At 41.6% G+C, this 27,000-nt stretch overlaps 2 protein-coding genes across 4 annotated transcripts; one reads left to right on the top strand and one right to left on the bottom strand.

The window, feature by feature from the left end:
- Window positions 1–946: 946 nt before the first annotated feature.
- On the top strand, window positions 947–10,321 carry LOC119896198 (rho GTPase-activating protein 24-like; the record flags this gene model as incomplete). Its single annotated transcript, XM_038709701.1, has 8 exons — window positions 947–1,079; window positions 1,573–1,780; window positions 1,879–2,011; window positions 2,548–2,621; window positions 3,602–3,723; window positions 4,847–5,081; window positions 5,921–6,883; window positions 8,117–10,321. Coding segments are annotated over 8 exons (2,100 nt in total), but the record flags the coding sequence as incomplete, so codon positions are not given.
- A 2,153-nt stretch (window positions 10,322–12,474) lies between these two features.
- Window positions 12,475–24,144, bottom strand: LOC119895345 (putative monooxygenase p33MONOX). Of its 3 annotated transcripts, none has more exons than XM_038708401.1 (9): window positions 23,987–24,144; window positions 22,403–22,482; window positions 22,095–22,160; window positions 20,563–20,735; window positions 20,297–20,411; window positions 19,861–19,988; window positions 17,166–17,272; window positions 16,826–17,004; window positions 12,475–14,758 (listed from the first exon to the last, which is right to left on the bottom strand). In XM_038708401.1, the coding sequence occupies exons 3-9, from the start codon at window positions 22,117–22,119 to the stop codon at window positions 14,547–14,549; spliced, it is 939 nt and encodes a 312-aa protein (XP_038564329.1). In that variant the 5' UTR covers window positions 22,120–22,160; window positions 22,403–22,482; window positions 23,987–24,144; the 3' UTR covers window positions 12,475–14,546. The 3 variants fall into 3 exon arrangements, with proteins under 3 accessions (XP_038564329.1, XP_038564327.1, XP_038564328.1); XM_038708399.1 differs by having other exon boundaries at window positions 12,475–14,761; window positions 23,987–24,143; XM_038708400.1 differs by lacking the exon at window positions 23,987–24,144 and adding an exon at window positions 23,796–23,900 and having other exon boundaries at window positions 12,475–14,761.
- Between the last annotated feature and the right edge of the window lie 2,856 nt (window positions 24,145–27,000).

The following is a 27,000-nucleotide window of genomic DNA, read 5'->3' on the forward strand; positions in this document are numbered from 1 at the left end:
TTGAATCCAACTCTTACTGTGAACATATCCATGGACCGGTAATTAAGGGTCCATATCCACCAAGAACAATTTTTAAGGCTTTTTTTCACAAGGAACAACTCTACATCTACCAGGATGTTAAAAATCAAGTACTTTCCACACTCTGTCTAAACCCTTTAGCTAAAACTGGGACTCTGGTGATGCAGTTTTTATGCACCGCCGCTGTCTCGCCTTCTAAACTTTCACAAGATTACAAAAATTGTTGCATGTAATTTGCACTGCGCATCTACAACAATTGCCAACTGGAGCAGGAGCACTGCAGCATGGGACTCAGCTGCTTCAAGTCCTGGAAACATGACAGTACAGGCCACAAAGGTGACACACACACACACACACACACACACACACACAAACCATCAATGTAGTATTTTAAAATCCTTCCAGAACTCCAGCTGTGAGTGTTTGTGTGTGTTGCCCTTGAGTGACATCTGTAAAATGCTGACTCTGGGTCTTTAGGCTTTTATCTAAGGTGGCAGTGTATGCATGTGCTTACGTGTCTGTGTGTGTCTGATGTGACTTTGAGGAGGACTGACAGTGAAGCATGATGGGACAAAGGGGAGAAGAGAGGAAAGTGTGTTAAGGAGTCTGAGCACCATACAGATATGAAGATAGGGAGACCTTAAAGGGGCGATCTGACGATGTTATGAAAGATACTAAATTGGTGGAGCACGCTTTTAAGTGTACTCTAGCGTGGCATCTCAGAAAACAGTGTGTGATGGTCAAAAAAAAGGAACAGGCTTTAATTTGTTAATTTCTGTAAAAAATAAAAAATAAACTTTTACAATGGCATTGAGCTGAAAAATTTAAATGCACTTGGAGTACGCTATAGTGGCATTGTGTCATTATAATAATGGTAAGTAATGGCCAGTTGTGACAGTCTTGCATTTTGACTTAGTTATAAAAAAATGTTTGCGTTGTGTGTGCAGGTAACAGAGATGTGTTGGCCAGCCCAGGCTCGTATTTCTTCCTGTCTAACAGCGCTGGTCAGGGTGACGAGTGGCTGAAGAGCCTCAACAAAGGAGTGTGGATCCCTTTCACAGGTACACACACAGTGTTTAGTTGCTTTTTTATAAAAAGTGTTTCTCAAAGTGGTATTTTTTTCCCCCTGAATTCACATGCACACAAGCATCCTAATGAATGCTGTGCATGTTGCTCTGTCTGATGTTAAGTGTATGCTGATATCACAACCATGGTGATAATATATCAGGACTGCGTGTCTGCCATTATGTGCTAGAGTTGTTGTGGCTTCTACTGGCAAAAAAATCAATAATTCTAATCAATTAATTTGTTCAAAGCCAGATGTCTGAACAACACTACCACAATCTGATTTTCTGATCCTGGAAACGTTACACAGACAGCAGTGGAGGCTCATGTCTTTTGACTTGATGTGATAGTCAGCTACATGTCTCACTCTATATTCTGGTTTCTGTTTAAGCAATGTAAGCCTTACCTGACTAGTCATTGTATTTATGATTGAATGAGTTGTACTTTGGCTCCAGAGAGGAATCTTAATTAAATCTTCCTCCCTTGCAGGGGTCTTTGGTCAGCGTCTGGAGGAGACGGTGCTCTATGAGCGACGTTATGGGGTGCGCTTGGTCCCTCTGGTGGTGGAGCAGTGTGTGACCTTCATCCGGGAGCGTGGCCTACAGGAAGTGGGCTTGTTTCGACAACCAGGACAGGCCAGCCTGGTCAAAGAGCTGCAGGAGGCTTTTGATGCAGGGGAGAGACCGTCCTTCGACAGGTGCAATCACTCTTTTTTTTACCTGTACTGTTTTCTCCTCATGTGTTCTTCAAAAGGATGTGTGAAAAATGTTAGCTCGCTATGTGTTTTGCCTGCAGCAGCACAGACGTCCACACGGTGGCGTCACTGCTGAAGCTCTACCTCAGACAGCTGCCAGAGCCTCTGGTTCCATACAGACGCTACCAGGACTTCCTGCTCTGTGGTCAGAAGCTGTCGAGTGACCGCACACTGGTAACTGCAGCTCTGTACACTACGTAAAATAATTCATTAGATAAAGAGCAACAGCCCCTGAAAATCTTCTAATTTAACTTTAACTCACCTTGCTTCAGTGACGTACACGTGTTCCCCACGCCACCCGTGACATCACTGTTGGATGGGATCACAGGTGCAGCAGAGCACACTTGGTAACTAAAGAAAGAGAGCAGATGTGGTCTAGCTAGAGAGTTAATGAAGTGTTAGCGAGAACGAATCAGAGAAATAAAACTTAATTTTCTAGTTGCTTCACAACGGTTATGTTCTGAGCACAAATAAACACACCTCCACACAACCCACATTGCCGGATTTTGTGTGAATGCAGCCACACTTCATCCTGTCTGCATGAGCTTGGTCAAACAGGCGCACAGACCTGCAGCTTTTTATAAATCCATGACACAGAGAGCAGAGGAGGGAGACGAAGACAGCCAGTCTTTGTTTTTCCCCTTCTTTTCTTTGCCGCTTCCTGAGTCCCGTCCTCACATCTTCTTATTCTTCCTCTCTTCTTCTCTCAGGGTTTGGGGGAGTTGAGGAATCTCCTTCATGAGTTGCCAGTTGCAAACTTCAACCTACTCAACTTTATCTGCCAGTAAGACCCCTCCTACCTTGCTTTTTAGACTGACAACATGTGGGCAAGTGTTCATTTACAGTATTTGTCTTAGAAGATGAACGTGATCAAACCCAATGAGCTTCCTAACAATAGCACAGACTTTTGTTTATGTTTTACATGGGTGGTAGAAATGCATTTGTTGAACGAATTCAGTATTCAAAACAACAGCAAGTTAAGTAAGGAAAACTAACTGGTGTATTGCGAGGGATAACTCCACTCCCCGGAGAAATATTGACTAAAGAGCTGCAGTTAAAAAACAATCTCTGAAAGAAGCAGACAGTTTTGCAGTTGCATTGTACATATGAAGGTTGTATTCAGGCTATCAAACTGACTCAAACTGACATGAAAAACATACTGATAGAAAGCCTACCAATCAAAGAGTAAAAGTGATCCACTATATTACCTGACTACTGAGAAAGAGAACAATGATATTAAGGATCAACACTGCTCCTGTACTGTTGGGCAGGTCTCTATTCATTATTACAATCATTAAAAAGCAGAACAGTAGGGTTTTATAATGTTACATTCAGTAGTAAGTTAGCTAACATTAGCTAACTAACATTACTTTAGGAACAGTCCACAGCCTACATTATTCAGGATTTGTTTTAGGTTTTGGAAAGTGAATAAATCGTACTGGGTAGTGATTGTAATGATTACAAGTGACCCAGGGACAGCTTTGACCATAACTTAGAAAATACAGCCAAAAAAAGCTAGAAAATGACTTATTTTGCATCACAGTCAATGGAGCGCAGCCATGAAAGTGTCGGACCTCAGTTAGAGCGAGGCCTATACTGCGCTGTGATTGGCCAGCCGCGTGGCTTGGTGAAGGGTCAATTAGGCTAAGGTTAGTCATGTGGTTGTTATGGGTAAGGGGCTAGAGAATGCATTAAGTTGCTGACATGTCGCAATGGGTATAGTGGAACAAACGTGTGTGTGTGTGTGTGTGTGTGTGTGTGCAGGTTTCTAAGTGAGGTCCAGAGTTACTCCAGCAGTAACAAAATGAGCGGCCAGAACTTGGCCACTGTGTTTGGGCCAAACATCCTCCGAGCCAAAGCTGAAGATCCACAAAGCATCATGGGAGGTAGACAGACAAAAGGTCCTACAGCACCATAAGAAATTAATGAAAGAAGAATTATTCTTTTTTGTTTCAAAATTATGGTCTGTTGAAAAGCAGACGATGTAGCATCTGTGATATCATAGGCAAGAGGTAATTTAGGAACATGTATCTGGATCACGTTAGCATATGAAGCAAGCAGAAAAGTATCTACAAACAAAATTATTTTTTTCTTTTTCACAATTAAACTGCATCATCAACCCGTTCTCACCCCAGGGCGTCACATATGGACGCTTTGTCACGACCCCGTGGCATCGTTTCATAACGCCCTGGGTTTTGCGTCATTTTTATAGTGTAGGGCTCCTACTTATTTACGTTGTGAAATGGTTTGGTAAGGTTTGGGCACCAAAACTACTTGGAGTTAGGCAACAAAACTACTTTGCTATCATGGTTTGGTTAAAATAACTATGTTACATACGTGACTTCAAATATGCAATTACGTAACATCACTAAAAGGAACCAATGTTGATTTTTTGTTATATGAGAAACAAACACTGGTCTCCTGGGTGAAAGTCCAGATTTGGTCCCACCCATCCACCACAACCGTCTCCTTACTCCTACTTTTCTGTTGTGTATACTAGTACTTTTATCATCGAGCAATGGTACCAAAGAGCCCCCAGAGTGTTGAACTATGACATAAAATTTTGCCGTCTGTGTTGGTACCGGATGACAACGTGAAAAAGCGCAGCTATTTGACGCTCTGGGAATGAGAACTGGTTGGCCTCATCATTGCAATCCACTGTAGCCACTTTGAATCCAAGCTGACTATGGTCTCTGTACTCTGAGTGAGCTGCAAAGTTTTTAAAGTCACCAAAGGTCTACAGGGTGTTTGTTATCAAAAAGATGTCTAGTTAGGTGTCTCAGTGTATCACATTTTGTCGTGGTGTTTGACACTTGCTTCTCCTTCCTCAGCTCCCTCCAGGCTTCTTTCTGTGATCAAATCAGTATTGTTTCTCCATCAAAATTCACCATCAACAAACCATTGGTGGCATGAAAAAAAAAAGTTTGTTAATGTTTTTATAGCGTATGACAAGAACCTGAGAGAACCAAAAGGGTCTTTGAAGAGTTTGAGTCTCTATCTGGGTCCTAGGTGCAGCACTGGTCCAAGTGCTGATGTTGGAGCTAATCAGGGAACATGAATCTCTGTTTGCCAAATTACCCCCATCCATCTCCGCCCGTCCACCTGGAGGTTCGCGTGCATCACCAAGTGCTCTGAGGCAGCCTCATCTCCATCCGTCGCCCTGCCTTCGCCAGCTGTCTCTGCCTCTTATCACAGAGCGTTCCAGAGAGCCAGGACAGGCCACCACAGACGCACCGAATCCCAGGTACAACAGACCTGCTCTAATAAAGCTTCCCCATCAACCAAAACTCACAACATCTCATACATACATCCCACAGACTCACATTCTATCTGAGAGTGCTCTTGCAACTACCAACTTCTAGGGGCCAAAACATGCACCAAAACATGTAGGACATGAGACATACAACCTCCTCTCCACAATAAAGATTTGGAAAGAGGACTGCACATACACATAATAGGCTAATCGTAAGGACACCATGCACACAGAGAGCAACGAGATAAGGGCACCATTCACACAGGGGGAGAAGAGACAGAGACACAATTCACACAGAGGGAGAAGAAATAAGGACATCATTCCCATAGTGGAAGAAAAGATAGGGACACCATTCACACAGGGGGAGAAGAGACAGAGACACAATTCACACAGAGGGAGAAGAAATAAGGACACCATTAACACAGTGGAAGAAAAGATAGGGACACCATTCACACAGGAGGAGAAGAGACAGAGACACAATTCACATAGAGGGAGAAGAAATAAGGACACAATTCACACAGAGGGAGAGAGAGCCAAGGACGCCATTCCTACATACGGAGAAGTTACAATGACACCATTCACACAGATGCTAAAGTTAGAAGGACACCATTCACACAGAGGGAGAAGAGACAGTGACACCATTCACACACAGGAAGAAAGACAAGGGAGACAGATCCTCAATGCTGAGATCTGTCTCAGTTACCTTACAGCATCAAAGCTTTTATCACATACTGTTAGTGTGGTCCTTGCTAGTGAAATTATTTTAGATGTATAAAATCACTGAGAGTATTCTCTTAAAAGTCTAACATCCGTTTCCTTGCTTTCTGTAGCTGTATAAACTCTGCTGCTACCAAATCAGAATTGTCCTCTGGGCAGAAGAGATTTCTCGGCCATCGTTACACCTCCTCCCACCCAGAGAATTGTTTCTCCCCCCTCCCCTCCTCCAGTCAGCCCTTTCAGTACCACTCTGACAGACACAACATAGATTTTCACCAGCACCATGCTGGCCAAGGACCCTCCCCAGCAAATGTCCAAGCCTCTACAACCAGCTTCCAACTACAAGACCCTCTGCCAGATAGCTCCAGGCCGATGCTTATGGGCTGGGCAAAGGCCTGGCCCGGCTCGGGAGAGGCAGGCGCTGGTTTTTGGAGCTCTGGTGCTGCAGAGGAAGAGGGTGTAGTGCCAGAAACAGCCAGTAGGGACAGCAGTGATGCTCAGGAGGACAGCACCCTTTCTGCCTACGACAACCTGGAGAAAGTGTCTCAACATGAAAGGATGGAAGATGTCACTGATGGACATCTTGAAACCAACGATCCTGGAGGCCATATTGGATCTTGTGAAGAGGAGGCAGAGCTAGAGGGGGCAAGGCCGACAGGGGACTCCTCCTCTTCATGGTCTTCTTGCGAGGTTCTACCATTGGATGAGAGCAATGATACTACGGGTGCAGTTAGTCCTGACATATCACCAAAGAGACCTAAAAGGTTACCTTCAAGTCAGATAACAGAAGAGGAAAAGAGTGATAATGAAGATCATGAAGAAAACAACAATGACAATGATGAGAACTGTTACAACAATGATCACGACGTTCACCACCCTAACTCCCCAGCCTCCTGTTCTGTACTTAGTGACAGCCCCCTCAGTACGGGCAGCTCAGAGGTTTTCCTCCCCTCTGGCCCTCCAGACCTTCAGGTACCTGAGCCTCAGCCACAGCCCAAGGATGCTCACTCACTCTTGGCCGAGCTGCGGCAGCAGATGGCCCAGCAGAAGGTCGAGTACCAGGCCAGGATACAAAGGTGAGAAACCAGCACAAGGAGGAAGATCCTTTCTTCCTCACGTTATTCATCCACATCTGGTACTTTTAAATTGAATAATAAAATCCTTGTATTTGCAGATCTATGCTTTTTCATTGGATTTGTAGTTTTGTTTTTTTGAGACAAATTAGGAGATTTGTCTCCTAATGTGATTGTTTAATCACTGTCCACATACTGGACAGGTGAACTTTTATGTGTACATTTGTTGTTAAATCTGTGACTTTGTCCTACTTTGGTCTAGGCCAATAAGTTCCAAATTTGGGTAATTGTAAGGAAACATTTCATTCAGTGATAGTTTAGACAATAGTGTGCTTATAACTTCCTAGTCACTGTTCGGTAATACCCTTTCCTGTTTCAACATGACAGTGTCCCCATACATAAAGCCAGGTCCATAAAGCCAAAACCAAAACCAAACCCCATCCAACCAGCACTGGGGGCCAACCTCAGTCATTGCTTTTGAGAACAAATCTCTGCAGCCAGCTTTCAACATCTGGTGGAAAGTGCAGAATGAGATTGTTAAACAGACATATATTACATCATGGAAACTGAAGGCATCTCAATTTGTAGATGACAAAACTAATCAAAATGTACAGTAGAGACTGATGTTTTGAGCTTCTGAATCCATTTACATGCAAGTCAGAATCAGTTGCCATTAAATAGCCTAAATCTTAACCTTTCTGGGAGTCTGATCCCTTTTTGAGTTGTGTTGTCATTCCATTAAGATGAGGCCGAAAAAGTACACTCAGGTCAGGTCATTCAAACACTCATGTAGTTCAGAGAAAGCCTCAAAGTTCTCGTTATCTAGACGACTTTTCCACAGGCGTAGCCTTCTGATCCATGCTTCAATTTTTTGTGTGAGAGAGAAGACAGATGCCATTTTTCTTTGTTGTTTCAAGTCGTTAAGACGCTAAAAATGTCAGCCAGACGGCAGGGCGAACCATTTTTCATCTGAAAAATTTGCGGCTAGTGGGGAGTTTTTCTCCAACAGACTTGCTCTCACCTCATCTCAGAGCTCGTAAAGGCGACTCAGGACATTATCCCGTGTACTTCGCTGTGTTACAATAGCTGATGGTGTTCTGCTCCCATCTCTTGACAGAGAATGATAACTGTACGAACTAGCCTTCACTTAAACTGATGTTTAACAAGTGTGACATATAGAGTTTGTTGTGTAAGCCTGTGCATGTACTATAAGGTATATGTATGTGTGTCCTGCAGGTTAGAGCGCTGTAATGATGTTTTACAGCGGCAGCTTGCGGTACTGCGGGTCAGTCTGGACCAGCAGAAGCGCAGCCAAAGTGTCGCCGAGATCAAGATCCGCAACATGGAGAGAGCCAAAGCCGACGCCGACCTCCGAAACACCACACTGCAGAGAGAAATGGAGCTGTTCTTCCAGATGTATGGAGAGTTCAGAAGAAAAGGAGGAGAAAGAGGAGGAGGGAGTCTCTAAAAATGGATAAAATTGCACAGAGGCATCAAAAAATAAAGGAAAACAGGGAGAAAATAAGAGTTTATCTGGTCCAGAAGACAATCTAAAAAAGTAAGACAGTTGTGTGTCATTTCAACCAGCCTCAGGCTAAGTTGGTGAAGTTCCTGGTTTCCAGAAAATGGCGCAAAAATTTGAATTTGAGGAGCAGCTTTGGATGTCCCCGAGCTTCTTAGGTGGTTTACTGGAGAAACTGATGGACACTCCAAGTGTCTTCCTGCTTAATGCAAACCAGTGTCTTTCAAGGAAGCCTGAGGTGAGGTATTAATCAACATAAACCCAGGTCTCCTTTGAGAAATCAAACTACATTCTGTACTGTTCTGAACTGAACAAACAAGATCTAGAAGAGTGTAAGAAACTGACACCTTGTCCAGTCTTCAAGACTTTTATGATGTCAGAACTTCTGTACATCTCACACCAAAAGATTATTTGTTTCACAGGCTGTTGTCATGTTGACAAGGGGATTCACAACCTCTAGAACTGTTCTCAAATGAAGTTTACTGATTACAAGAACTGCGACTGGAGTGCATGATCCCAAAATTTCAGCTCAGAGTCAGCCCATCAGTACATCTCTTGTGTGCACAAAACACAGGGAACAGTACTGTGGCCTGTACTACGAAGGGAGTTCAACCTACTCAGAGTTAACTCAGGGTTATCAGGCAAACTCAGGGTTGACAAACACTGACGGCCTACACCTACTACGACGGTGGATAAGATGTTGGTTAGTTGTGTCAGTGTTAACTTAATTGGAGTTGGTGCGCATTTGCATAAAAGGGGTGTTTTTTCGCAACGTCGCATGCTCCGTATTTCTCCTGAGGAATGTCAGTATCGTGGCGGACGACAAAGCCAGGGAGGCTTGTTGGCATCGCATTGAGTAAATTTGTAGCCTAATTATCTTCACAGTGTTCTTATTGTAGTTCAAATCTCTATTATGTATTTTATGGGCTCTTCTTTTATGTGTAATATGATTAAGATGTAAAGGTACAACTGCACATAAGGTCCATTGTAATAAACAAAAAGGAGCCAGCATAGAGGGGTAGTCCTAATAATCCGAGAGAAAATATAATTTCCAAGATTAATCTACAAGTAAAAAATTTGAACATTCTCTGACATTATAGTCACAAATTTATGAGAAACTTCACTTTGCAAGGCTGCAACATCACACCCACACCTCTGCCGTGCAGTATGCATGCATTGGAAAGCTATGTTAAACTTTGCAATCGGATTTATCAGTGAGGAAATACTGAGTTTAGCCCACAGTCACGCACCTTAGAGACTTTGCCTTGGATTGGGCGCATTCAGAAGAAAACACCAGTGATTTTCGATGATAAGTTCAGGGAATTTCCAATTCTCCCTCTTGTAAATTTCACACTATTTTTTTTTTCTCTGTTATTAACCCTCACCCTGGCTCCCTATGTTTTGGACATGCAAAATAGTCAATCTAAATATGTGAAAACACTTAGGAGAATTCAATTATAGACTACAGACGGGCTACATCTAAGGAACGATCCCGGTGATTAATTAAGACTTCTCCCTAAAATCATAGAGGCTGCAGGGCTCGCTGATGCTGTTGTGTTCAGAACTTCATTGAAACCCGCAGTGGAACAAATCAGCATGAAATCTAAACACATTTTATGAAGTGGTGTGTATTAATATCCTAATTCTCATCATTAACACTGAGTACAGATGTGGTGTGTAGTCCACCTGCAGGGTAACCTCGAGTTAACCATGAACAAATCCTGCTCGGAGCAGTTTAGAGATTCAGCGTAAATTGCCATGACAACAGACCTCGCTTATCACCTATCCACTAGTGATGGGAAAAGTCACTCTTCTGACAGACTCAAGTCATCAAATCTCATTCATTAAAATGAACTAATCTTTTTTTGTTATTTCGTTCATTTTAACTGGGCTGGTTATTGCAGCGCTGCAGCCCTCTAGTGGGCGATTTAAAAAAAAAAAACAGCGCAGTTCTCAAACACAGAAAGCTGCCTGGCTTGCTCTAACTGACAAAGTATAATACACAAATTCACCTCTTGATCTTTCTCTATCATGGTTCTATAAAGCCCCATGGGGCCATAAACAAATTCAAACCATGTAAAAACCACAGAAATATGTTGTCAATATTCAATTAAGCCACTCCTCTGGCTAAATCTGCCCATTTTCACAATCTTTCCTGAGTATACTACTAGACCAGCCATATATATGTATATAATTATAATCAAACCCAGTGAGCCACAGTTGAGAGTCGTGAACTAATCCTTGCAACGCTTTCACATACAACGCGAGAAGGCCTAAACTGTATGATTGGCACCGCCGCGTTTGCGTCGCCCGACAGGAAATTGCGGCTCTACGCATCTTTGCATTGACTTTGTATGTAAACTCACCGCCCCGAACACTCGCTTCGCTTTTGGTCTGAAAGCACAGTAAGAGTCCAAGACTATTCACAGAAGCGCGAAAATGAACGAATTACTCACTGAGACTACCCGTTCCTCCTGAGTCACAAACAAGATTAGGTCAAATGAACGAAACGTTCTTTGAACGACACAACACTACTATCCACCTTTCGTAGTACGGGTTAATCGGGAAGTTACACCCAACGTCAGGAAGTTACTCCTGAAGTTACCTGGATAAGCCAGTTACCCCGCTTCATAGTACAGGCCCCTGGTCTTTGCCTACTTTGAAGACACGTTGTGTCTTTAGAGTGTTTGCTACCTCCCTCATTACCCGGCCCCGGTTTTCTTGACAATCGTATTGGGTGCTGCTCTGACTTGTCTTCAAAATACTCCAACAATAAGTTCCTCCTGCTTTTGGCTACGATAACATCGAAAATGTTTGATGTTTACTGTGATAGCGTCTGTTCATGACAGGGTCAAGATGTCAAGAGAGGTTTTAGAGTTTTTGACCTAAATTGAAAATACAACCCTTTAAGTTTCCACCTGGGAAAATCAGGCAAGATTTCTCAACCCTGAGCTGCTGAAGATTTGCTTGATTATTTAGACACTGTCAACACTGGACTGTTTACATAGTTGTTACCCCAAAATACAGACTTTTAATTTTCTGAAAGTGATCTAACAGTGCCTACTTGTAAAACGTTATCAACTAATATAAGCTGGAGCACAGAGGAAATTTGGAAAATCTGATTTTTGTTGGTTTTTCACAGCTCAGAATCAAAGTCAATGGGAATTCCTGATTTCTGGTTGTGAACTGACTGCAGCATCATGTCCTGTTGTCTTTGCTCTGATAAATGGAGGGATTTATTAGAAATAAAAAAAATAATAATCAAATGGTATTATATGAGCTATGTTGTTTATGATAAAAAATATCTGAATTAACTTGATGTTTTGTACCACACACTGTTTTCTCTATAATAATAAGATATTGACTGGATGCTATAGTAACTGACTTGCTGTGAGGGAATTCCTATAGACTGGAATGGCACTCCACAACAGAGGCATGACGAAGACAGTGTAAGTTTCAGGCATCACAAAGACTGAAATTGTACAACATTATCAGACCAGAATTTCTGTTCACTCTGCATGAAGAAGCTTTTCCAAAAAAAAATAAAACCTTACAGAAAAGCTTAAATAAACTTTTAACTCCTCTTTACACAGATAATTGAATCAACTGAATTTTTTCAGCATATTTTGTCAGTTTCAAACACGCATGTGTCCAGTGGGGCTGGTTGTCGAAAACGATTATCTGCTTTAATTGGTAATCACTCAGTTTTGTTTGTTGTCCAAATTATGTTAAATGTGACTGCTCAACATTTGGAGGACAGGACCAACAGGAAGTTCCTCTCTGACTCCAAGAGTAACAAACCAATATTAGCCAATCCGATGCCACAAAGACATTATGTATCATTCATTGTGGGAACAGTTTTGTTTATTTGTTTGAGATTAACCAGATTTTGCTGTTTCTTTCTGTTTCTGCCTGCTGTAATGTATAAACATAAGATGTGGTTACTGGATGGTGAACTGAGGCCCTCTTGAGGCTAAAATAAATTACTACAGATCCACAGAGAACATTTGTATGGCAATAAACAGTTAAACTTGAAGTGAAAACACTATCAAATATAGTGAAGCACTCTCTCTTGTTTTTCTGATGAGAATGTAACATTTATTCTCAAATTCCTAACTGTTTTGGCAAAGAAAAATAAAATGTACAGACCCTATTATTTAAGGTAAACATCTGTTAACCATAAACTGGAAAAAAAAAGAGATAAACAGTAACACAGTGTAATTCAGTCAGTCTGTACTATAGAGTCACAATACCATACATAGGTTCAGATGTGATATTTCAGTCAGGGAGAGACTTAAAGGGAACAGCATTACAGGTTCAACACAGAGCACTTGTGATCACAAACTATGAAACAAATTCTGACGGAGCAGAAACAGTCATATTGATTTAATATTTAAGAGTGTGTGTTTTTCTGTGTCCAGCTTTAGGATCATTCTGGGGTGAAAAAGACACTGGCTGACTTACAGGTGGCAAATAACTTGTATTTGAAATGCTCACCCCATGAAACAAAAAACTCCTTATTAACAGTGAACAGAGCATTTACACTTAATAATAAAATTGCAATAATTATAATAATAACAACGACGCTTCATTTCTTTTAACATAGCTATTGTAAGGCGACGTGATTTGTCAGGGGAACACAGCATTTTTTTTGCCAAATGCAAAAAAAGTTTGTCCGTGACAAGATCTTTCGCTTTTACTGGAGTGACACAAGGTTTCTGCGGGATGCGGCCAGCATCCACACCAGCTGTCTCTTCATTCAACAGTTTCACACCAAAACCCATAGAAGGGGGGAGAAGAGGCTCACATGTAGCTCTAATTTTCACACTCACACACTCATTTCCCAAAAGGAACAAATCGGTTGCTACAGTAGCAGATAAAAAAAATCTTAATTTATACATTAAACATTTCAAAAAAGTTACAAACAAATAAGTGGAACGTTTCAGTGAGCAGGAGCCTGCCAAATTTCCTAAATTTCCTGAGACATTTTTACAATTTTTTTCGGACTTTTGTTTTGTTCTTTTTGTTTGATTTGTATTAAACCACACTTAAGGAATGGGTTAGTCCCATTCTTCCCACCCTGCTTAGTGAAATGCCCCTCAAAGACGACGCATGAAAGATTTTCAGAGACAGACGGGACAAACAAGACGATTAATATTGAAACAGATTTAACTTTTCTCACGGTCAATCTCTGGGAAGAGTGGGGATATAAAGTGCATTTACAAGGGATAGGATCACCATCGTCGTCACCCTCAACTGGATAAGTTCTAATGATCAGCCAGTTGCCCTCCAGCTTATCTGGATTAAGGGCTTTATTCATGCTGAATTTGTTTCCTTGAGCCAACATCAGCAGCTAGATGTAAAAGCTAAAACAGTGAAGGATACACGAGTTTGATTTTACAGCCAAACAACACCGTAAATGCCTCAAAACAACGCAGATAGAAATGGTCTAATTTTTTTTTCTTATCCAGAAGTGTTACAATGGCAAAGATGGTGGACAGTACAGTGGTTATCTGAATGTTGGAGCTGCTGTTAAAGGTCCCATGAAATTACTTTGAGGTTGCATTGTTTTCCATGTCTTTCACATGGAAAAAAAAAACAAGACGCTAATAATAGCTGGTCTCCTCCAAAACTGACTGTTACTGAGGAGGAACTTTCAAACAGATGCACATGCAGCTAGCAATAATTATCTTAAAGTATAATTCCAGTTTATTACAATTTGGGTCTTATTTTTTTGGTTTTGGCTATCTAAGTGATTTAAAATCTGAAAAACACTGAGATTGATACAATGAAAGTCTGGTGGGGAAAGAACAAGCGGTCAGACAATCATACAGTTTACATCTTTAAACTGTTTGTAAGTTTACAACTTCTCCCATTTGACTTTTTCAGCAGTATTGCCACTATCACAGAAGTCAGTGATAACCTTGTTGAGTACAGTGTTATTATCACTAAGGGCAATGACGTACAAAACTACAAAAATGAGACCCACGTTGTAATAAAACAGATTTATGCTTTAGGAACAAAGGCAGACCCAGAATGTACAGTCAGTGCAGAAATCCATGATAACAACACAGAGAAGTTTTTATTTAATGGGACCTTTAGTGTCTGAGTGACACGCAGGTTTGACAGATGTCATGATCGGTCTTAGAAGCCAGAGGGCGTCAGGACGTTCATGTCTCTGGGTTTGAGCTTGTGTGGCCGAGCTCCATGCCGTCGACCCTCCACCGTGGGAATCTCCATCCTGGGAGGGGCCATCGTCTGAGCGGCAGGGTTGTCGGCCAGTCTTGTGGCCTGCGACTTCATTAACTCCATGGGGGTTGGTTTCTGGGCACCGCGGTATGCCTGTATCGCAAAGCCTTCTGGGAGAAGAGAAGAAAAAATTGTCTCTCAGCGTGTTTCTCTTACGTTTTTACATCCACCTTGGATGATTTCACTACAGCCCCCTTTGACTGTAGAATATCTAAAAAAATCACTCTGCCACTTGCAGACTACTCCGTTTCTCCCACTCTCTGAGGAAAACTTGTGAATTTGGTCTATATAAATAAAACAGACTTGAACTGAATGAGGATCCAGACGTAGATAAAATTTACAGAACTACTACTTTTGCCATGAAATTAAACAGAGACAAAAACTTTATTCTTAAAAATCTGTTAAACAGTGTCAGGGAATTCGTTAAAATGTGTAATGCAGATGGTGTGTTTGGGTTTAGCAGGAAAAAACAGGACTGTTGGTGGGAGAATTTTTACCTCTTGAACGTCGCCTGGCTCGTCATGTGTTATTGGCTGGTTCAACACACTGGCAAATTTTAATGTGCGAGCGTTTGGTTGCATGTGTTCTGTCCAGTGTCTTGAGATCATAAAAAGGCACTAATTGCAATGACAAACATAGGGCATAACTAAAAAAATAAGATAACTGGACAATACAGAGGTTGAATTCCGTTTCATTTTGTTGGGTAAATTAATGTAATTGGTGTAAAGAAAGCTTCATAAATATTATAAAAATGAGACTACATGAATTAAAATGTTTGTGTCCATGTGTCCATTGATAACTCACACACATACATTCGCCAAATTCTCCTCCTTTTTTTAAGTTCCTCTCTATTTCTATTTACTCTCAGTGACATTTCATTGATGCTTCCTTGTCTTTGATTAGAATATTTATTCAAAGGTTCTTTTTATTGTCTTTTCTTGTAACTTTGACAATATTGTATGACCATGCCAATAAATGCCTTTGAGTAAAACCTTCCTGATTATACTGATAGAAGCATTGTCGCATTTGTGCTGTTCAAACAAAGAAAATAGGTTTACATTAATCCCTAAACCTATACATATCTATTTTGATATCTCTGTGCATTGTAGTTAGAATAAGACATTCCTGCTAATGACGAAATATATTCTGTTAAACTGGATTATCGGTCTTCAAGTGACGAGTTCAAATGAAGTTAATCTGTCACTTTTCTGCAGCAGTCTCGATTATAAATATAAATACTGGTAATTGTTATATTCCTGCTATGTTGTGAATGATATCAAGTAGTTATTATGTTTGTGAAACATCAGTGAAACTTCTAAGATAAAAATTGCTGTTTTCTGTAAGATGAAAAAGTCATTCCTTCACTCCCTCAAACGAAACTCTACACAAACATCTGTTATTTTTCTTAAATCACATACCCAAAGTCATCCTGGAAAAAAGATTTTGATAGTTTCCAAACAGACTGAGTAGTTCTTCATTTGAAAATCTAAATGTTGCAACAGCAGCTGTCAGTGATCTAAATGTAAAAGTTGTCCTATCTGACTTTTATAATCACTGGAATGTAGAAAAACTCTGCTTCACTCTTCAAACTTTTGGTCAGTGTTTACAGTCAGTCTGAAGTTCATTTGTTCGCCCATGAACCCAAATCCTGTACATAACTGTTTATATGGACTAAACCAAATCACCTTTCACCAAGTTTCTATTTATGCCTCAACAGAGAGAAATCTTTGAAGCAGTAAAGGGATTTACTTAAGCTTTTATTGGAGTTTTCCCTCTTTTTAGTTTGTTGTTGCGCCAACATTGCGCCTAACGATCCGAGCACATTTACGTCATCACTCAGTCAGTGTTTCACATATATTGATTTGTTTGTGGTGGCCCGCCACAGTATGAAGGCCGGCTGCCATATATTGATATGTCATTTTTTTTACTAGGCCTATTTAAAATCGGTGCCGCTCCGTTCTGTGGGCCCGGGCATGGAATGGGCACACTGGTCAAACAAACCTGACTTTGGGGGTTAAACATGTTCGGGCACGGTACGGATCGCCTAGTGTGAGTACACCCTTAGACTCGAGAAGGCCATCAATGTCTGCGGCTTTGTTCACACACACACCAAACCAACATTAAAGGACTTTTTGTCAAGATTTAGTGTCTCACAATGAGGCCACGCTGTTTACCTGCATGCGTAGAATCTGATCCCAGGTCAGATGTCGACTTTTGGACAAGCGGCCGCGGCCCAAACATGCTCCACCGTTCGACCGCACCTCCTACTCCACCTGCTGCTGTGTCTCCGATGTCCACACTGCTGTTGGCGGAGCTAATGCTGGCCTCTGAACCTGTGCTGCCGAACCAGGTCCTACACAAACACACAAACAGTATGTAAACTTTGCCAGGTTACAGATTTTCAGTGTTCATCCCACTTTGTGGTGAGGAAGGTCAAATTCTTAAACGTGATTTAGACCACAGGTCAGTGAACGCTCTGTGAATAGTGTGTAAACTGTGGGTGTATGTATGTACCTGCGTTGTTTTGGGGAGCTGTGTGGTGTGTTGGATGGAGTGGACTGGCAGGAGGAGGAGGAGTTCTGCCGCTCTTCTCGGGCCTCCATGCTCTGGATCTGCAGTTTCTAAACAACAACAAAACAGGATTCAGTCACGGGTACAATCTTAGATGTACGAGACGTTCAATTTCATTTTCACGGTTTAGAACTTTAAAGTAATGAATAAATATTAAGCAGCTACAACAACACATTTTAAAAGGCGAACGCTGCAGATTTTACTCATCAAAGTCGGTTTACATGTCTTGAGGAGTAGAACTGCATATGTGAAAGAAAGTTGTATAAAGCGTTTTTTGGCTCCACAGGGAGCTGCTTCAAATCTGATAAACGGCCTCAAGTGAGGTCACCTGAGTCAGCGTCAGTGTGAGCTAAAGACTAAATGAAGTTTGAAAAAAATAAATGCCTAGAGGCTTGGGGTTACATAAGCCATTACTAGCATAACACACCAATCTCTGACCGAATTGTTGGCAGTTGAGTTGCATTGTGGATAATGTACGTAGGATATTGGTGCGTCTCAGTTGAAACTTTCAACTGGAACTACTCAGAAAGTCGGGACAACCGCACTACCCCGACTTCGTGATCCAAGATGACTGTCGGGGTATCAACAGTTAGTGAAAGCTGTAGTTTATACTGTTTATTAGCACTTCTGTGTACTTGTGACTCATAGAAATGTTCGTACACAAAGTGCTGTCCAGCAGCTGTCTGTGGTCGTGTTGCTACAGTGTTTAGTGTGAGTAAATACCGCACAATGCGTTTTTTTAATCAACCGGCGTATCAATAGCTAACCTGGCTAGTTGTAAACTTTTTTTCAAATGTGACAAAAACTTCAGGCAGGGAAAGTATCAAAGGCGCTGGATGAAAGGAGGGATAGCTACATGTAGCGATGACATTTACGTTAATATTCTTGCCACAATGGCCATGGAGTGGCTCTTCTCAGATATGGGGCTCACATCTGCAAGACTTAGGCATGCAAACTGGTCAGAGGTTAAAAAGGTGAGAAGGATATACAAGTAGACAAACATACAGAGACAGTGTAAAGCTAATGATACACGGGGGCAACTTTTCAAGCAATGTTGCTGGGCAATGTTGCTGGTGGCAAGTCTGACTATGTTTCGAATGGATAGCGGCGGGCAGGGCAGGTGGCGGAGTGGTGGTGGTGGGGATTACGGTAGCAATCTTTATTCATTACCATTCACGGCAACATTGCCAAGCACCATTGCTCTGAAAGTTGCTCCGTGTATCATCAGCTTAAGAGGGGTCTTTTTTTAAAGCTTACATGTTGTATAGATAACGTGCATTCGTCTACTGCTACAAGAGAAAGATACCGACACGCAAGGGCGCCACTTTGTGTTAGTAGCAGGGACATCAGGGCTCAGATTAGGGATGTGACGATACATTTAGCTTACGAGATGTGCTGATGCACCATACTGGTGTCACAAGAAAGAGATGTGATGATAAATGAACATTATTTCATAGAAATCACCAAAGCTGAAATTTGAGTTGGGGGATCTGGGGAACCTCCTCCAGAAATTTGAGCATTAAACACTTAATTTTCTGCATTCTGGTGACATTTCCTGTTCTGCATTTCCTACATCAATGTATGATGAAAATGTTTTTATTTATGTAAAGGGAAACACAAAATTCAGGTGGCAGGTGACAATTCAAAATCTATAAGTATTCTAAGTCAGTGCAGCTTTCACACATGTTTCTCCTGTAGATCAACTTTTCTCATGTAATATCATCCCTGCTAGCAGGATTGCCCATCCCTTCTGGACCTGTACTCCTCGTGGACTCCGAGGTGAGCAGGAAAGATTGCAGCTGACTCCTCCCACCCTGGGCACAAACTTTCAAACTCTCCCCTGTGACAGGAGGCTGCGGTCCATCAGGACCAAAACCTCTCGCCACAAAAACAGTTTCTTCCCGTCTGCAACTAGCCTCATTAACAAGGCCCGGGTGTGTAAAACACTACTTGGCAATAAAGCTCCTTCTGATTCGGCTGAGTCAACACACATGCAGGCATGGTTTAGTCTTCCCTCCTCTTTTGTCATGTTCACAGGGAGAGAACAGAACATTTGGCCAAATAGAAACTGTGACAGGAAGTTGTTAAAGTTATGGACTGGTGCTGCACGTTTTGGGGTCATTTTGTAATCAGTAGCTTGCTAGCTTACTTAAAAATGCAAAAATACTTTTCTTAAAGCACTTTCATTGGTTCTTTGCCATTTCATGCTGCAAGCTATTTTTCAAAACATTTTTAACAAACGCTTTCAAAAAGTGATTGGGACATGTCCCCATATCCAGTAACAATTAGCTTAGCTAACATTACTGGTTAATAACAGCGGGCAAAGTTCTAAACTTAACAACATTACTGTATCTGACAGGACAGTTAACATTGTAAGCTAACTTTTACCGTCCTCACGTGTTCAGCTATCAGCCTTCGCAGTGTAGTGGACTAGAAAAAAAGACCCGCTCTATGCTGCCTCTGATTGGCTGTTGGGTTGAGGCATTAGGAGTGACGATCGGTTAGGCAGAGCCAGTTGTAAAGTGCAAATCTCATGCCAGAGAGGAGAAGACTCTAAAATAAATATATATATAAATAAAGCGAGGAGGCCTGAATGTATGTATGTAAAAAATGTAATGTATAAAAATGTGTATCTTACCTGGAGGGAATCGGGAATGCGGTGGTGGTGTCTCGTCTCCTCAGCGGTGAGGCCTTTGTGGGGAGTGTAGCTGGTGTCAGTAAGCCCCGCCCTCTGCTCAAACTTATACATACTATCATGAGTGTGCTCTGAGAGAGAGAGAGAGAGAAAAAGTGTTTTAATAATTGTTTCAAGTGACAATTTATCTTTAAAATATCAAACATTCAAACCTGGTTGCCTGAGAAGGTGGCTTTAAAAAGTTAAATAAGTTTTTGGGAATCCTGAATCTAAGTGATGACCATCATGTTGACTTGAATTAAACTTCAATTTAACATAGTTCTACCCCTTTTTCCTTTACTTGTTCATGACATTATTCATTTCTCAGCTTTGGCGCATTATACAAAATATACTGAACTTAAAAATAGAATATCTTTGTCATCAACAGACTGAAACATACTGGTGATAAGAGAACTCATGATGACGGAGGAAGCCTTAGTTTTCACAACAGCTGGTGACCTGGAGGAGGCGGAGCCCAGCCCTGTGGACTGACTCACTGCACCACTCTCATCCTCCTGGTAGAAAAAAAACCCAAAACACACCAACATCATCATCTACACACAACATCACACTCTTCCTCTTGATGACAAAACAGGTGAAAATAAAAATAATTCAAATGTTAAGCAGGTGTGTGTGTGCGTTTGTGTTGTGGAGGCCCCGTTTCACCTCAGCCAGTTGTGCGAACTTTCTTTCCGGTATGACGGGTCGTCTCCATAGGTTGTTGATGCTGATGTCATGAGGAGGCGTGGACATGGGGGCCTCCAGGTTATCGTCGTAGCTGAGGGCTCGTCGGGTCATCCCGATGGGAAGCTTCATTCCCATCCCTGAACCCTCTATGGCTGTGAGCACAAACAAAAGCAATCACATCTAACCACGCTCTCTTCGCTTTCTGTTGACAGGAGTTCAGAAATTTCACAGGGGCCATAAAGGCCATACGCCCAGTGTGCCAACATCAGCTCCATGATGTTAGCGGATGAGTGAGGTTAAGTCTGTAAGCACGATTCTGTTTTTACAGCAGCAGGTGAGCTGCCAAAGGTTTGCCAAATATACCTGGGTGGCCCGCCCAAGTACAGTCTATATGTGGGAAACACTAAAATGGATACTTGAGACTTGGAATATGCTGCATTAGTTGGGTTACTTTTGTTTTTTTTAACTTCAGATTAGTTTGCATTTGCTATTGCTGGAAGATCCAATTTCATGCAGCATTTCCATAACCATGGGACTTCAGTAGTTACAGATATTAATAGCCACTACTTAACAATGTGGGAGTTGGTGTGACTCACAGTATGAATGGGTGACTGTGTGGGTATCTAATACTGTAATATTTGTCTGATGTGAGACAAAACAATCTGTGTAATTCCCTATTATATGTGTGACTCCACAGGTTAGTCAGTATTTTTTTTTGGTTCAAATCCAGTTGAAACGAGAACACTGCCTTATAGCTCAAACTCACAGAAAACATGCTGAAGGCTTTAGTGAAAAGATACACAACTGAAATCAAGGTCTCAGAAAGATGGAGAATGATGATGATGGGGCAAGATTTTGAACCATCAGATCATAGAGTACAGGAACAAAAGTATGTGGATACATGGACACTTGTGTGATTTCTGAATATTTCATTCTAAGTCACTGCTGAAATAACAGCCTCCACGCCTCTGGTTTCGCAGTCGGTGTTCCAGTTCATCCTAATTGTTGGATGGGGTTGGGTGGGATTACTATTTCTTCTGGATTTGTGAAAGGGGGGATTGTTAAGTTGAATATTCCCCAAACTGTTGCACACTAGGGATGCATCTATCTAATCCTGATATCGACTCGATACTGACTCAAATAACTGGATCGGGTATCGGTGACATGGGTGGCGAGCTGTTCAGTTCAAACACATGCGTACTAAGCAATACATCAGCAGCACACCAGTAGACCTGAACATTTTGCTACGAGAACCAAGTTTTACAAAGTCTCCTCCTCACAGTGAGGAATACAGCTTATTCATTTTAAACCTGCATCGGCCGACAACCAAAGCCCAGGTATCGGGACTGAAAAGGTCTGATCGGTGCATCCCTATTTCGCACTATTGTCTAAAATAAGATTGCATTCTGTTGCATTAAGATTTCTCTTCACTGGATCTAAGTGGTCTAGCCTAAACCATGAAAAACAGCCCCAGAACAGAAGATTATGACTAATGATTAAAGAATACACACCTGGTAAGTCTCCTGAGCCGGACATGATTTTAATAAGACAATAAACGAGATCAACCAGCAAAGGACCTGTGAAAAAAGACAGAGAGAGGTATATGCCTTATTACATCTACATACAGAGGTAGTTTACATAAAAATGTAAAACTACAGAGTCTCTGCTACACACTTCTCCGCAGCAGGACTTCAATTTAAACAGATTAACACATTTGATATTGCATTCATTTTCCATAAATATCTACACGACTCAGATTTCAGCAGCAATGCAGCAAAGTTGCGGAGATACATAAAGCAGATTGTGAACAGGCTCCTACCTTCCCGGTGTTTCGCTGCGATGTGGATTGGCTGACAGCGCCAACAGTTACATTGGTCTGTCTAGGACACACAAAACCCACTGTGTGTAAGCAGCCAGGCCAGGGAGCAATAAGGAGACAGAAAAGGCAACAACAAAGGTCAAAATCAAATTTCAGCAGAGTCTTTGCAAACTTGAACATTTCCACTTAAATTATAAAAAATATGTTCTGTGGGTTTAAACAATGTGTGTGGTCTTCTATGCATCTTAAACATTAGAGACATTAAGTTTTAGGTGTATATGCCTGACAAGCATATAGTTATGGTGAGAAAGAGATACTGATAACAATAAAAGACAGATATAGTGGACATGTAAGACAAAGGGAGCTCAACTTCCATTACAACCAACAGACTACAGGATTATTCCAGAGGATGATGGTAGACAGGCTGGATTACATAATTCCTTCTTCTGCAGCAGCAGGGGCACTGCATCACTGACAGAGACCAGAATCTTAATAAAAGCTTACATTTTGTCTAGTGGGGTTGATCAAGCAGGCCTTTTTGAACAAGGGGCCACTTGTGTCAAGCGGCTTGTTATACAAATATCCTTTGAACAGACACTGCAAATATTTTTTATACTTTTAGTCTGAATCCAGGTTTTAAAAAAGAAAAGAAAAGATGCATGTGATATGAACATATACATGAACACATATTCACAGAAACAATCATACAGGAAGTGTAGTAAGTATGAATGGATTTATTTCTGTGCTTTTGTATTTGTGTATTTTGTAATGATGTTGTATGTTTTTCTAATGGACCCGAGTCTGACAATAAAAATTTGAACTGAACTGGATACATGGAGAGATGAGTTTAGGTGCATTAATTATTTTTGACTGCCTAACAGTGATGAACTAAACGAGGTTTAGACCTCTATATAACCACTTGTATGTTGTCTATATTGTTATTATTGTCCGTTTAGTGTAATCACATCAGACAGTGAAATAAAATAAATTTACAGCAGATAAATGTAACAATTTCTGGTCAACTTTAATGTTAACGTTATCCACGATTGAGGCCAGAGCCACGTATTTAACGTTAAACACACGAAACTCCATTCAGACATTGGGCCTTTTAAGGTATTTTACAAAGGGTAACAGGTACATTAGTGTGTCATGCTTTTGGTATTCAAATTACTTTATGGTGAATTAAGCAAATATCTTTAACATTTAAGAGCATTTATTATCGAGTAAATTGTTAAAGGCCGTTTGTTAGTGTGCGTTTCAGTGAGGGAGGAAACACAGAGGAGCCGGTTTTAAAACGTACATTTTTACTAAAATAGGCACTTTAGTCGTATTTTAAGTCATCCCGAATTGAAGAATGGCTTCGATACATTTATAAAATGTCTTAAACACTTACATACGTCAACCAAGAAGCGTTGCGTCGTTTAATGATCTATTTTACAGTGTAGTTTGGTGGTGGCTTTAGTAACGTTAGGATCGCCCTGCAAGACAGCGGAACCAGTCGGCGCTGGAGGAGACGAGATGCCGCGGACTGACGACGTTTCAAAACACAGTGTTGGCAGCATAATCTGCCTTATTTTCTCTCACCGGAGGTAATGGCGGCTTCAGAGCGAGGACTGAAACATCGGTGACCCGTCAATGGCGACTGGACAGCGCAGAAAACAACGAGGTTGTTGGGCAACAGCCATTATTGTCCGTCCGGTAAATAAACGGTTGCTCGATAGAACCGGATAGAAGGTTCAATGACGTTCCTTGTTCTCGCGAGAGTACAGCTCAAACACACACACACACAAAACACAGATACATGTGTAATATTTTAAATAATACAATAGCCTACATTTCTAAAACTCAGCTCATAAATACAAAATCTTATTTCATCCATTCTATCGCCGTTTATCCATAACTTACACTATTTTAAAAACACCTAACCTTTTTGTATTTGTCAGTAAATTAAAGAAAATATATTTCTAACTCAAGTTAAGCTACTATATCTAAGACAAGAATGGACAATGATAAACTCTTGGATATAATGAGCAGAGGCCTACACGCAGTGAAAATGTTTTGAGATACTGGTGTTGAAATACAGGCAAATGCAGTGGTGGAAGTAACTAAGTACATTTACTCAAGTACAATTTTAAGGTATTTGTACTTTTGTATATTTCCATTTTGTGTTACTTACCTCTGCTCAACTACAATTCAGAGGTAAATATTGTACTTTTTACTGCACTATAGTTTTTTGATAAATTCAGTTATTCCAGACCAGATCCAAAAATGGATGTTACAAAATTATTGGCACCCTCAGATTAATAACTAACGTGGAGAAAATACATCCAGACTCCCTGCTCATTGTTCTCAGGGACTTCAACATAGCAAACCTCAGCCATGAACTTCCAAAGTACAGACAGCATATTAAGTGTCTCACCAGGGACACTAACACACTGGACCACTGCTACACTACATTAAAGGACACATTCTGATAGTGAAACGAATCACTTTGCTCGGGTTGTGACGGTCAAATATACTGATCCACTGTAATACAGCTGCTGGTTTGGCCGCTAGTAAAATTTACTTCAAAGCACGGAGCACTTCTTGTCAGCTGGGAGGCATTGCGAGGCTACCTAGCCAACCAATCACAGTTCTTACGGTCTGTGTCGCCTCAACGTGTAGTTCCATTTTTGAGGAGATGCACGTCAGGCTACGGCATAGCCTACAGCGTAGAGTACAGGGCTCCACAGAGGCTACGCCGTCAATTTGACACAGGAATATAAATATAAATCGCACTTAAAGAGGTCAAAGCAGCAAAGAGGAGCTACGCTGGAAAGCTCACTCACTAACTACAGGAGACCATCTCCCAACACTGCTGGTACTCAACAACTGGCCGACGAGCTGAATGACTTTTATTGTAGGTTTTAAAAGCCCACAGTCACACCTCTCCCCAGCTCCAACACCATCTTCAAACAGTCACCTTCCCCCACTGCCACGCTGACACTCCCCCTCTCCGACCGCTCACCTGCACTCACGATCTGTGAAGAGGATGTGAGTCAGCTCTTCCAGAGGAAGAAGATCAGCAAGGCTCCTGGCCCAGACGGTGAGTCACCATACTGCCTGAAAATCTGTGCAGCTGGCCCCCATCTTCACACAGATCTCCAGCAGATCACTGGAGCTACGTGAAGTTCCCTCAGGCTTATCGCCCTGACATCTGTAGTCATGAAGTCCTTTGAAAGACTGATGTTGGCCCATCTGAAGGACATTACAGGCCCCTTGTTGGACCCCCTGCAGTTTGCCTACAGGGCTAACAGGTCAGTGGATGATGCTGTCAACTTGGGACTGCATCACATCCTGCAACACCTCAACGCTCCAGGGACATATGCAAGGATCCTGTTCGTGGACTTCAGCAACCTCAGCACCAAACTCACCCAGCTCACTGTGCCAGCCTCCACCTGTCAGTGGATCACAAACTTCCTGGCTGACAGGAGTCAGCAAGTGAGACTGGGGAACATCACATCCAGCACCCGGACTATCAGCAATGGCGCCCCCCAGGGGAGTTCACATGACTTTTAATCAAGAATGTACAGATTTTTACATGTACATTCCTCCCACGGGCAGTTCAAAACCAGAATATCTCATAGATCTCCAATATGCTAGCTGGAGCTCACGTTTCTCACTGAACAACAGAAAGTAGGAAAGTGGTAGCTCTGTAAGAGGAAATGAAAGAGGAGGCATTACAGCTGTTCATTTGTTATGATGTGTTGAGTGTTTATTATAAAATTGGTTAAGACTACACTTCATCACTTCAAGCTACACTTTTTATTACATTTTTTCTAAAAATTAGGCACTTTAATTTAGTTTACTTAAATTTAGAATTTATTATTTGAATAGTTATTATTTATTATCCTTCCAGTTTGATTTGAAAACTGACTGAAATATTATTTGATTTGACAGTCCGTTGTTGACTAAAAACATGTGTTGATACAACTATAGGTTATAGTACTGAATGATAACGCAAGTTCGTCGTTTTGATGTTCCGGACCTTTGCTTAGGGAAATTTTCTCTAACTGAACCTCTTTGAAATCTAATTGAATACCCCTGGTCTACACCAACAACTGCACCTCAGGAGACCCATCTGTCAAACGGTGATGAGTCGGCCTACAGACGGGAGGTTGATCAGCTGGCTCTCTGGTGTGGTCAGAACAACCCGGAGCTTAACACGCTCAAAACTGTGGAGATGACCGTGGACTTCAGGAGGAGCCCCATACTCAACAGCCCTGGGTCTGCTGTGGAATCCTTCAGGTTTCTGGGATCCACTATATCAAAGGACCTGAAGTGGGAGCCCAACACTGACACTATCATCAAGAAGGCCCAGCAGAGTATGTACTTCCTGCGCCAGCTCAGACAGCTCTCAGTCTGTCTTGTTTTTGTTTACAGTGTGTATATGTGTTCTCTGTAGCCTGTGTCTGATTTTATTATTGTATTATTGTATCAGTAAGCACATTGTGAGCAATGTACAAACCTGAGTCAAATTTCTCTTATGTGTATCTGGCATTAAGCTGATTTTGATTCTAAATCTGATTCAAATTGTCAGCACCTGTGAATCGCTACAG

Source organism: Micropterus salmoides, unplaced genomic scaffold (assembly GCF_014851395.1).
Source record: "Micropterus salmoides isolate LMB-PRFRI ecotype aquatic unplaced genomic scaffold, ASM1485139v1 Ms_hic_scaffold_9, whole genome shotgun sequence".
Taxonomy (NCBI): domain Eukaryota; kingdom Metazoa; phylum Chordata; class Actinopteri; order Centrarchiformes; family Centrarchidae; genus Micropterus; species Micropterus salmoides.